We start from the raw sequence: 13,399 nt of genomic DNA, 5'->3' as shown, positions 1-13,399 counted from the left end.
AAAAACTCTTTAAAACATGTTTGCATAATGTTAAGATTGCAAAGTTAACTTGAACATGCCACGTAAAACACTACTTGTTTCTGTTTGACACATTTAAAGTATTTTCATTCTGTTTGAACTGAGACAACAACTTAAATTAGCTAGTCATTCACATAAGGATGGGTTTGTGTACAGCATATTCTGAAATTGTACCCTTTAATACATGATATTACAGCTTTCAACATGTAATTATGAGATTAAAAACAAAAGAACGATGAGTTGCTGTCAAGCGAGCAATTCTGCGGTTGCAGTAATCCTATTAACATACACCCTCACCCACGCAGTTTCTTCTGAGCAATGCCAAAAAATACAGCGAGTCAGTCTAAAAGAGATCCTAAAATTAGTTTATTTGCCTTTTGGTACAAGTTCAAAACGTATTGGTATGTATGAGAGAAACATTAACATACAAATAACTGGCTAAAGTAAAGCTCATTCAGGAAACTCAATGCAAACTGAGAAGATAATGTGACTGTTGTTTTTGAAGAGTGCAGCATGCAGGCGACAGGATTATTTTGTCTTGAGACGATTCAATCACTTTTTGGATCAAAAACTCCATCATGTGTTTATGAAATGTAAAACGTTAGTCAGGACAGGTTTCTTGATCTAGTGAAGGAAAATACAAGAGTCTTGTTACATGATGGCCTTGGGGGTAAAATTAATTGCCATGCAAAAGTCCATTCCTCATCCCTTTTTATACAACTTCACTTATAGTATCTTCTGTATTTTCTGCCTGTGAGGATGCACAAGTCTTCGTAATTGAAAGTTCAACATGGGGAGGCTGTTCTGACACAATCTTAAAGGACTGTTTAAAAGAACTGGCCGGTGTAATTGTTAGTGCTGGAAATACTACCGCAGCAGAGATAAAAGTCAGTAATTGCTGTTTTCACACAGGAAATTACGGCCACAACAGAGTCCTTGCAGCTCTCTGGATCCTCCTGAACTGACAGTGGAGGTAAACAAGTCACAATGCTGACAGTGGAGACATTAAAGTGCCTTCAGACTTTGTATTGCCAACACCCTGCAGGGGGTGCTGTGTGGGATCAGAGCCAATGAAGGGGAATTTGGTTATTATCTCAGTGCGAAGCCGGCACTCTGAAGGAGCCAATGAAGCAAGTCTTCATTAACACCCTCTGAATATCAAGGCCTGCTGCATAATGCAATTTTTAAAACCCATTTGTTTTGCATTACAAAATGAAGCCTTCTTTAAAATCCCATTTGTTATGAGTCACGCTGAATGACAACGGCGTAACACGTTGTTACCCTTCAGGAACTTGGCATTAAAGACCCTGCATTAATTCAATGAAGTAATGAGACCGCAGTCTAATAGGACTGCTAAGACTCTGCTGTTCGCTGGTTTTAAAGAAAGGATGAGGCTTGATTACTTGAAGCAAAAGGGCTCGAATATCTCTTTTTACTGGCACTGACTGAGGAAATGTACAAAGGTTTTCCCATTAGAATTCAAATATTCCTTACTTGTGTTTGTATTAGTGTCAGAATGGATACTTTCACCGAGTGCTGTCTCATCCCACTTTAGCTGTGAAGGGAACATGAGTCACAGTCTACAAACTATATTTGATAACATATCTTAAATCGCAAAAGCATGGGATGGGAAATTGCTATGCTAAAAAGGCTCCAAGCTGCAAATGAATTTGAATTTAGTTCAAAATATTTTAAAGAAAAAAATTATTTATGCATATGTGATAACTTTATCTCTGTATTTTGCAATTTGTGCAGTCACCTGTTCATACTGTACATTTAAAAAACAGAAACAGGTTAAAAAGTAAAGCTTATATACAAAGTCTAGTTTGTTTTAATATAAAACAATTTTATGTTCTTTCATACCTTGTTCATATAGTTATAATTTATTTTTAGTTCTATTGATATTTACAGATTAAATTAAAATATTTTTTTCTTTAAAAACAGTATTGACAATATATATAGCTAAACTTTGTATTTAGGTGAACAAAAATTTTTCAAATTGTGAAACATTCGGACTTAATAAATATCAGCAGGATTTAAAATAAACAAAATCAGAGGGGTAATTTTAAAGATATTTTTCAGCTTATTGACAATATTTTATAAAAGTTATTTTACATAATTAATTTAGACTTTAATGCATATTAATTCTAATAAAGAGAAAAAAACATGATAATCATGAATTCACACAGTTCATTAATGTATCAATATCTATACAGTATAGCTGTAACAGCAAAAAATTGTTTAAAGGGATATTTCAGCCAAAACAAAAAAAAAAATTCCATCTTTTACTCCCCCTCATATTGTTCCAAAACCATATGTCTTTCTTTCCTCAAAGAAGATAATTTTGAGAAATTGAGTTTTTTGTCCATACAGTGGAAATCAATGGCAAACTTCTGTTTGGAATGACATGAGTAAATGATGACAGAATCTTAATTTTTGGGTGGAATATCCCTTTCAACTGTGTGCTTCCTTGTTGGAGTCATTAAATACAATGTCTTAAAAACACAATTGGTTAATCCTGAACTTAAACGTCAGTGTCCAGTGGAGGTGACCTGTCCACACAGGGAGACAGCGAGTCCTGACTGTGAGTAGAGCTTATTCCAGTGTCTGAGTCCGTGTCTGTCACATCTGTAGGGGAGCATGTCAGCCTGACCTTTCCTGCTGTCTGCTGAGAGACAGTGGCCCTGATCTGGGTCTTCAGAGATACAGGGCTAGGCTGGTCCGGACAGGCCCCCAGCTCAAGTACATTGAGTTGGGCAACCAGATGCTGGTATTCTTGGCTCTGGGACTGCATGGCTGTTTTGTTCCGCTGTAGTTCCTTCTCAGTTTCCTGCGTTTGGGCATGGAGGGAAAGCCCAGCTCTCATGCTTGACTCGAGTCCACTGCGTAAGCTTTCCAGCTCTGAGAGATCTGAGGAGGACAGTGAGAGGTTAGTTTCCAGCTTTAGTTCTGGACTTGCAGCTGCTGCTCCTTTCCAGTCCTCTAAATCTGAAGTCCAGTTCCTCAGCTCCAGGTCAATATCTTGAGAGAGCTGATCAATGAGTTGTTGATGCCTGCAAACATGTAGTTCTAGTTGCTCAAGTCCATCACTGGTGTACAGGTACTCCTGAAGCTGGTTGTCAAATTGGGACAATGACTGGCCACCATCACTTTCTGTGATGCTGGAGCGAGGTGTGGGACTGTTCCTCAGCTGTTTCTCTGCATGTTCAATCTCCAAGTCTATCTCACGCATTTGGTGAATCTGCTGCCGGATGGTCTGATCCTGTGAGATGATCAACTGCACAAGCTTACAGATCTCTTCTGATCCCTCTGATGTCTCTGCTTTCTGGATCTTCTCCAATTTGCGGAAGGCCGCCTTCACCATGCGCTTCTGCTTCTCCGCAGATACAGTCTTGGCGAACTGTGCAGGTCCTTGCTCCCATCTTTTGGACCTCGCTCCCCGAGACTTCAAACCTCTTTTGGCTCCTTTGGATGATGGCACAAAATCACTGATCTTCACGAGGACAAACTGTATGAAAGGTCTCTCATCGCCCCAAGCATTCCATAGCCGAAGAATTCGAGTGAGAGGTGGCAGTGCTCTCTCAAAGCCCTTCCACCGTTCCAGGATGCAGAAGTCTTTAGGTTCCCCACGTAGTAGCCTCTTACTCTCTGGTAAAGTCTGGTGGTCCTCCAATAAAGCCTTGACTACATCTGCGCAGGTTGTGTGCTTGGTAACGCCACAGACTGCTTTTTCTTCTCGACATACAAGCACCTGGATTTCCTTGCCTGGTGTTTCTTCAACAGGCTTTGACCTGATGAAGAAATATAATAAGTGTATATTATAAACAACAACAATAACAAGTTTAATATCCCTTAAAATATCTACTAATATGGTAATTTTATACAATAACAGCAAATAATTAAGTACCATATTGACCCGAATATAAGACATTGCTTTTTTCTTGGAAATACATCTGAAAAAACACGGTCGTATTATTAGCAGGTTCTAGACTTTGACAAGTCAGTGTAACACACAATACGTAAAGTAATGTGTGTTGTAAAGATCGCGAGTGAAAAAAGAAAAAGAAAAGCTTACAGAATCATGAGTTGTGACTGTCATGTTAGCCTGATGGGAGCAAACTTTATCAAGACAGAACTCAGATTTGAAGACTACAATAACATTTCACTTCTACTGTTAATAAAATTTTGGTATAGGCTGCTAAGAGATGGATAGATTAACATGGATAAATGTTATATAATTCAGATGGGCAACCTTGTTATTTTTATGGTATATCAAAAAGTGTATATTTTTAAATGTAATTGTTGGCACATTTTACCAGTATTTACCATACTTTCAAATCAAAAATGAAAATAGGAAAACTATGCAATATGAAAATAATTTAAGAAATTATTTTTTTCTTTTCCCAGTAAAACACAAGATTTGGTTTTCAAAAAATCTTTTTCCAAAAGGTTCATCTGGAAAAAGGGGGGTCGTCTTATAATCAGGGTCATCTTATATTCGGGTCAATATGGTATTACAAAACAGTTACAAACTATATAAACTAGTCAAATTGTTCATAAAGAATTCATAGTTTTTTTCTTTATCATATGGCAGTTGCTAGTATAAAAGCAATACTGTAACATTGGAGTGTAAGAATATAGTGATTCCACTCATGCCTAAAAACACACTATAACCACGTAATGGACAGACTGGAGTGGCTTGTTTCTTCATTACTACATACAATCTGGAATGAGGTGAAATACATAAAGCTCACAAACTGTATATGATTCAAGAGTCATTTTACAGTTATAACTGTACTTGGCACTGCTGATGACGGATTCACATCCATAGCTCAGATTTTAAATGCCACACCAAATGGCAGACATTATTCAGATGAGCAGAAGGCTTCATGACAAGTGTATCATAGCCTCAATTATCTGAAATGATTGTTTCATATTTTTTCACTCTGTTCAGGTCATAACATCAGGTTATGACTAATTATCATCTCCCTAAGTTCAGAACTGTAGAGGTTAATTAAAAACTATTAAAAGTGAAAAGCAAATTTAAATGTAAAATTTATAGAGGTAATGTTTATTTCTCAGCAATAAATAAATAAATAGTTTGATTGCTGATGTTTCATAAAAGGTGACAAAAAATATAAGAGGTGTATTTTATCTTAATGAATGACCTCAGAAGAATGCAATAAATATGCAAGAATGCAGGTGGTTAGTTAATATTTAGAAGACCCTGCTGCTACTCTACAAAAAAGTAAATAGTTGAGCTATTCAAATAGCTGACCACCCAATACACTGTTACATAAAAAGACAAACCATCCTTAAATATACATTTACATTTACATTTAGTCATTTGGCAGACGCTTTTATCCAAAGCGACTTACAATTGGGGAATACAAAAAGCGATTCATCTTGAAGAGGCAATCAGACAGAGGAAGTGCTCGTAACACCAAGTCTTAGTCATTGTTCAAATAAGTACAAGCTAGTAAGGGAGGGAGAGAAAGATAGAGGGAAAGAGTAAGTTTTTTTTTTTTTTTTTTTTTGAGTTTAGGATGAAGTTAAGTACTGCCGAAAGAGATGAGTTTTCAGTTGTTGCTTGAAGATTCACAGGGATCCAGCATTTCGGATAGGGGTGGGAAGATTATTCCACCAGCCAGGAATGGTGAACGAGAATGTTCTGGAGAGTGATTTTGAGCCTCTCTGTGATGGTACCACAAGGCGCCGCTCACTAGCTAGCAGATCTCAGACTTCTGAAGGGGATGTAGGTTCGTAAAATTGAGTGGAAGTAGGAGGGTGCTGAGCCTGTGGTCGTTCTGTCTGCAAGCATCAGTGTCTTGAACTTGATGCGAGCTGCCATTGGTAGCCAGTGCAAGGAGATGAAGAGAGGTGTAACATGCGCTCTTTTGGGCTCGTTGAAGATCAGTCGTGCCGCTGCATTCTGAATCATTTGTAGAGGTTGGATTGTGTTTGATGGTAGACCAGATGGTAGACCAGCCAGAAGAGCATTGCAGTGGTCCAGTCTAGAAACGACAAGGGCCTGGACAAGAAGATACAGAATATACTGTATTCTGTAGGGAGACAGGCCTTTATCTTAAGACTGAAAAGTATACAAACTAAATGCAAGATTGATATTTGTTAAATGTTGCATGACATAACTTTTCAGAATCAGAATCAGCTTTATTGGCCAAGTATGTTTACACATACAAGGAATTTGTTGTAGTGACAGAAGCTCCACAGTGCAACAGAAAGACAGCAACAGGACAGGACACAGATAATAAAAGAATAATATACAAATATCCAAATAGGCAATGTACGAAGCAGCAAAAACACAATATATAATATAGACAACTATGTATGTACAGGTCAAGTATGTGCAAATTAGAAATGAGAAAATACAAATAAAATAAGTGAGTGTGGTGAATGGATAATGTATTATAGTTGTGTGTTCCACGTTTATTGTTGAGTGTTCATGAGATGGATTGCCTGAGGGAAGAAACTGTTCCTGTGTCTGGTCATTCTGGTGCTCAGAGCTCTGTAGCGTCGACCAGACGGTAACCGTTCAAAGAGGGAGTGTGCTGGATGTGAGGGGTCCAGAGTGAGTTTGCTCACTCTGGATAAGTACAGTTCTTGGAGAGTGGGGAGGGTTGTACCAATGATTTGCTCAGCAGTCCGGACTACCCTCCGTAGTCTTCTGAGGTCAGATTTGGTAGCTGAGCTGAACTAGACATTTATTGAAGTGCAGAGGATGGATTCAATGATGGCGGAGTAGAACTGTTTCAGCAGCTCCTGTGGCAGATTGAACTTCCTCAGCTGGCGAAGGAAGTACAACCTCTGCTGGGCCTTTCTGACAATGGAGTCTATGTGAATATCCCACTTCAGGTCCTGAGAGATGGTGGTGTCCAGGAATGACTCCACTGCAGTCACAGTGCTGTTCATGATGGTGAGTGGGGGGAGAGCAGGGGGGTTTCTCCTGAAGTCCATGATCATCTCCACAGTTTTGAGCGTATTAAGCTCCAGGTTGTTAAGACATCCAGCTCCTTAACCTCCTGTCTGTAAGCAGACTCGTCACAGTCCTGGATGAGGCCGATCAGTGTGGTGTCGTCTGCAAACTTCAGGAGCTTGACAGAGGGGACTTTAGAGGTGCAGTCATTGGTGTAGAGGGAGAAGAGCAGAGGGGAGAGTACGCAGCCCTGAGGAGCTCCAGTGCTGATGGTACGAGTGCCGGATGGGAATTTACCAAGCTTTACTAACTGCTGTCTGTCTGTCAGGAAGCTGTTGATCCACTGACAGACAGAGGTGGGGACGGAGAGCTGGGTTAGTTTATTCTGAAGGGTGTCCGTGATGATGCTGTTAAAAGCGGAGCTGAAGTCCACAAACAGGATCCTCACATAAGTCCCTGGTCTGTCCAGATGCTTCAGGATGAAGTGCAGTCCCATGATGACTGCATCATCCACAGACCTGTTTGCGCTGTAGGCAAACTGCAGGGGGTCCAGTGATGTCCTTCAGATAAGCCAAATCAGTCTTTCAAATGATTTCATGGCTACAGACGTTAGAGCCACAGGTCTGTAGTCATTAAGTCCAGTAATTTTGGGTTTCTTTGGGGCAGGGATGATGGTGGAGCGTTTGAAGCATGAGGGGACTTCACACAGCTCCAGTGATCTGTTAAAGATCTGTGTGAAGATGGGGGCCAGCTGGTCAGCACAGGATTTCAGACAGGCTGGTGACACACCGTCTGGGCCTGGTGCTTTCCTTCTTTTGTTCTTTCTGAAGACCTGGCACACATCTTCTTAGCTGATTTGAATTGTAGGTGTGGGGGAGAGGAGGGTTGCTGGAGGTGTTAATGGTTGTGTGGAGAGGTGTTCAGGGCGGGTGTGGGGTGTTTTTTCAAAACGACAATAAAACTCGTTCAAGTCGTCTGCTAGTTGTTGATTCTCCAGAGTGCTGGGGGATGGTGTCTTGTAACTGGTGATATCCAGTTACTGGTGACACTGAAGCAGGATCACTGGAAGATAATTTTTTCCTTAGCTTGTCAGAATAATTCCTCTTTGCCACTCTGATCTCCTTTTCCAGTGTGTATTTGGCCTGTTTGCACAAGACTTTATCCCCCTTTCTGTAAGCATCTTCTTTGGCCTTATGGAGCTGTCTGAGTTTTGCAGTGAATCATGGTTTGTCATTGTTGTAGATTAGATGAGTCCTGTTAGGAATGCACATATCCTCACATAAACTTATATAAGATGTTACAGTCTCTGTGAGCTCGTCCAGATCGATGGCAGCGGCTTCAAAAACAGACCAATCAGTGAGAGAGAAACAGGCTTGTAAGTCCCGCTCTGTTTCATTAGTCCATTTTTTAACAGATCTTAATACAGGCTTAGCAAATTTAAGTTTCTGCCTGTAGGTCGGAATAAGATGAACCAAACAGTGATCAGAGAGTCCTAAAGCTGCTCGTGGAAACGAGTGATATGCATCCTTTATTGCTGTGTAACAGTGATCCAATATATTACTGTCTCTGGTGGGACATGTGATGTGCTGTCTGTATTTTGGCAGTTCGCGGGAGAGATTTGCTTTATTAAAGTCCCCGAGAATGATTAAAACAGAGTCCGGGTGTTGTTGCTCACTCTCTGTGATCATATCAGCGAGTTTCTGTAAAGCTGTGCTCACGTGCACTTACGTTGGAATGTAAATACTCACGAGAATGAACGAGCAGAACTCCTGCGGCGAATAGAACGGCTTGCAGTTAATGAAGAGCGTTTCTAGATCTGAACAGCACATCTTCTTTAACACAGTTACATCTGTACACCACCTCTCATTGATGTAAAAGCACGTCCCGCCGTCGCGCGATTTTCCCGTTGATTCTGCATCGCGATCTGCTCTGATCAGCGTGAAATTAAGCAGATGAATCGCGCTGTCTGGTATGTCGTCATTTAGCCAGGTTTCCGTGAAACACAGAGCAGCAGAGTTAGAAAAATTAACTCTTGCTTCCCCCGCCTGCGCCTCCTGTAGCGTTTGACCAGAGCTACGGCTCCGCCAACTTCAATGTCCAGCAAAACGTTCGAAAAATCAAAATCCGGTAAAAGATTTTGTGTTGTGTTCTGCCGAATGTTCAGCAGGTCATCCCTGGTAAAACTGATCGTATTTGAAAAACAAAAAACAGGAAAAACAAACAAAAACAGTACAAACACTGGAGAGCAACGCACAATAGCTGCCATCAGCGGCACCATCTTGTAGTATCTAACTTACTGTATACAATGCTATTTTTAACAGTTAATCCTACATTCACACCTGTGCTAGTAATTCCACATGACATCATCAACATGACATCATAACAGAAGTGTACAGCCCTAGCACTTACATAATAAGCAAGTAAAAGTATACAGTAGCGTGTCCACACATGTCAGACACATTACACTGAAACAGATACAATATACTACAATACAATACAAGCCTTCACACTCAGCTGGTTAACAATGTGCTGTCTTCAGTTTTGATCCATTTTAAGAGCTTGTTGTCTACACTGGGAATTCAATATTGTTTTCATGAAATGGTCTATTTTATTTATTAAATTGTCATGAGTACAGGAAACAAATGAGGGGGAATAGAAGCACCTGTGTTTGTCTTGTGGGAAAATCAATGGTGACCAGCAGCATCCTGTTACATGCATCCTGCCACCAAGTTCATGTATTATGAGGCAATGGAACATTTTGAATTCCATTTCATGGATATATTGCAAACGAATGGAGTAAGAAACATGTACAAGCCTGGTTTGAAATGTAGATTAGATGTATCTGTTGTGCCCTAATAATTACAACACCAAAGACATAGTCAAAGAACCACTGAAGGTGAAAAGAACAGAACACTCTGCTTCTCAACTCACAGAGCAAACACAAACACATGTGTGACCACCAGACTTGGGTCTTGTACTACAGAGAACACGCTGTATCCTTGTACAGACTCAAAGCAGTGACTGGAACATAATCTCCTGAACTCAGTCTATCAAGGTTTATTAGGCTGTACAAAATGATGCTTGGGAAATTAAACATTGATTTAACAAATATGTGCGGATCATTCAGTGCTATATCTCATTACTATTATTCGTTATCTTTATATTAATACATGTACTCAAAGTTGTAGATATTGATTACATCATAAATATTTATGCAGCAGATGTAAAATTTGTGACCATTAAGAGCCGATGAGAAATCATATTGCATGAGTATTGCCAGTATCAACTGATTTATTAACAGGTATCTGAGATATTTTAGTGAGCACATGTGAACCGGAGAGAAGCAAAAGTGAAGATTGGAATTCATGAGTGAAATGTTCATATTATAATTTAAAGGAAACATACTATCAATACTGTAAAAAAGAAAATACTAATTCAGTCTTTCTACTTCAAAAATGTACTTGTGCAATGTGTTACTTTTCTTTGCAATTAATAGTGGAATTTACTAACAGTTTCTGAGTTTTTCTTTTGTACTTTTTGGTGTAGCCACAGTAATATAGAGGCAGTGATGTACTTCCTGAGCCCCATTTAAAAAGCATGAAATATTTTTGATGAAAAAAAACTGATTTTCAGAAAGAACTCTATTTGATATGCATCCCTGAGAAGACAAAACATCTCCACTGCATGTTTAGGTGGAGCAGTTTGTCCCAATAGCTTGAGCAAAGCAAAGTATAGTTTAAAAATTGTAATGCTGCTCTAGAAGGTTCTTATTTAAGCCTCAACTGAGTGACATTATGTTTGGTGCACTAAAATATCCATACAATTACCGCAGCTGAGGTAGTTCAGCTGAGTGTAATAACCACCTCCAGTTTAAACTGTCGTTGTTAGAACACACACCTTTATATGTTCACAAAAAGCATGCCTAGAATGTTTAAATCAACAGTTAAAATAATATTCTGCATGGACCACATTAAATAAAGCAGACATAGAGTTAAATTACCTTTGATTAGATTTCACTCTGAACATTTGAGATAATTACAGTTGGCTTATGCTTTAAAGGTGATTTTACAGCATCGTAAAACTATAATGTCCCCTCAGAGTCTCAAGCTTAAAAAGACTGGTAAAGACAACTAAAATGTCTGTCTGTGCAATAAATTGTCTGCATAGCACATGCATAAATAGATAAAATGGTGAAAAAACATAACGTAAACCCTGATGCAAACTACTGTGGCACAGCCATACAAGAAAGAATCCTCTTTAATCAACCCACAACAAACACTATTGAATAATTAACCATTTAGATATGCCAACATGGAAACACTGAGACATCAAAAATAAACCAAAGCACTTAAACTGCAAAGTCAATTATGCTGTTGATGACATGAACCTTAAAGAGTGAGAACTTTTAAAAATAAATTTGGCAGTAATTTATAGGCTTAAATGAACGACCCATTTTTTTTTCTCAGGCCACTATGGTGTAGCTACCCGTCAGTTTTGACACCACTTAAGTCTACTTGTAAACTATAGTGAATATCGTCTAAACAAAAATGAACGCTTTTCGTCATAATTATTATTATTATGTGCACACCTCGAACATTGCGATAGCCTAAATAATGAGTTTAGTTTACCCATTTAGCCCTTTTTTACTGACTGTTATGTTATTGTCTGAAATACATGCTTGCAATAAAAAAGAACAGACTTTTAAAACCTTCTAACTTTTTCTTAGACCTCGTTTGTGTGGGGGGGGCGTTCAAGCCTTAATAAGCAAATGTATTCCTTATAGTTCACACACAGAATTCTTTAGCCTTTATTCAATCAGTCTTATAAATTACATTCTCTAATAAATAAAAACCTAAAGAAAATAAACAGGTCAAATATACGACACAACAACATTAAGCCTTTTCAGCTCATTTAATCAAGCTCAGAACGCACCGTCACGCGCTTCCGTCCTCCTGCGGGAATTAATATTTAGAAAAAAAAGATACATTTTTTCATGAAACACTCATTTTGCGTGACTTAACGCCAGCTACCAGCATCCAAGAGATGCACAAGTGCAAGCAGAACATTAAGTGTAACTCGACTCTCTGCGACCATGCAGCGAAACACTTGTGTGAGAGTAGTGCTGTTGTTACAGTGACAAGCGTTTACAGCCCATAACAATAACTGAACGCGTTTAATTACGAAAACATGTAGCCTATTTACGCGTATTTCGACCTTTCAAATAAACATATGTTTATTTATCCCACGGAATGTCTGTGGTAAGACTGCGCAATCTTTAAATTAAATGGATGGTGTGAATCATACCTGTTCTTCAAACGCGCCTTCAGAAAGTTTTTTCCAAAAGGAGCCATCGCGCGTCTGTATGATCACAGGTCAGATCCAAGACATCGTGTATCAGAACTGAGCGCATAAACCTAATCAAGTGGAAAAAGTTGAACAACTTGCGAACTTCAAAGTAAGAGGAGTTTCAAGCAGGGCCGTCCCACTTCACACGGAGGGAGGCGACAAAACTCGCCTGTCGGAAAACTGTGTGAAGCTGATGATTGTGATAGCATCTCTGCCCTGTTTTCGACAACGGGGAGCGTTGCTACACTTTGTGTTTCTTTTCTTCTACGCGTCTCTCTAATAATGTTCACATATTTACCAATTTGAATCAGTTAGACGTCAAAAATAAGATTACTGTTTAAATGAATTACAAACTGTTAAAGAGCATTGATGTTACAACCTAACCCACTACTTTAATGGGTTGTAACACCCACAGCAAATATTCTACAAAAATTCGGATAGTCTTCATATTTTTATTAGCCTATTTTTTTATTGTGGCAATGCCATTCTCCATTAATACCACGCTCTTTTCATTTCAAACATTTGATTTAAAAAAATAATAAATTTCATGCTATATTTTTTTACACTCTACAAACAGGATACTATTTTTCCTGTAATTCTTTCATAATTTTACACAGAATCTAACACACCTCAGGAGGTTGGTGGTCATGTGAGATAGTGATTGGTTATAAAACTCCCTGGTCTTTAATACTGTATAATGATGAATTCTAATGCATCATAGTAATTTAACCTTGACGTTATCATGTATCTGGATAGAATATTTGTTTTTGGAAGCAATCAAAAGCAAAGATCATTTCATTACAAACTGTACCGAGTGAATCTTTCAAGGTTAAACATCACACACTGTATTCTCAAAACAGTTTATATTTTATCTCAGCACGGTATGAGCAACCTATAACAATAGAAAGTATGACGGACAATAAGAGTTATTATTGGGTTGACGTGCAATTCTTGAAGACCGTCAATGCCAATAAGTTCAGATGAAGGCATTGCACATCCTCTCCAAGTTTAATCACAAATTCACTTCTTCACTCCACCTCCCTCCACCAGAATGAAGAGAGGAACATCAAATTAGCATTTATGGAAGTTTTGACGTCAACA

The 13,399-nt window shown here is 38.9% G+C and overlaps 1 protein-coding gene across 1 annotated transcript; it reads right to left on the bottom strand.

Annotated features, from left to right (window-relative positions):
• Nucleotides 1-363: 363 nt before the first annotated feature.
• On the bottom strand, nt 364-12,394 carry LOC306888097 (ras association domain-containing protein 9-like). Its single transcript, XM_079446242.1, has 2 exons — nt 12,257-12,394; nt 364-3,809 (listed from the first exon to the last, which is right to left on the bottom strand). Exons 1-2 carry the CDS (start codon nt 12,301-12,303, stop codon nt 2,543-2,545), a joined length of 1,314 nt encoding a protein of 437 aa, XP_079302368.1. The 5' UTR covers nt 12,304-12,394; the 3' UTR covers nt 364-2,542.
• Between the last annotated feature and the right edge of the window lie 1,005 nt (nt 12,395-13,399).

The sequence above is a fragment of the Barbus barbus genome, assembly GCF_936440315.1.
Source record: "Barbus barbus genome assembly, chromosome: 22".
In the NCBI taxonomy this organism is placed as follows: domain Eukaryota; kingdom Metazoa; phylum Chordata; class Actinopteri; order Cypriniformes; family Cyprinidae; genus Barbus; species Barbus barbus.
This window is presented reverse-complemented; position numbering and strand designations above follow the sequence as displayed.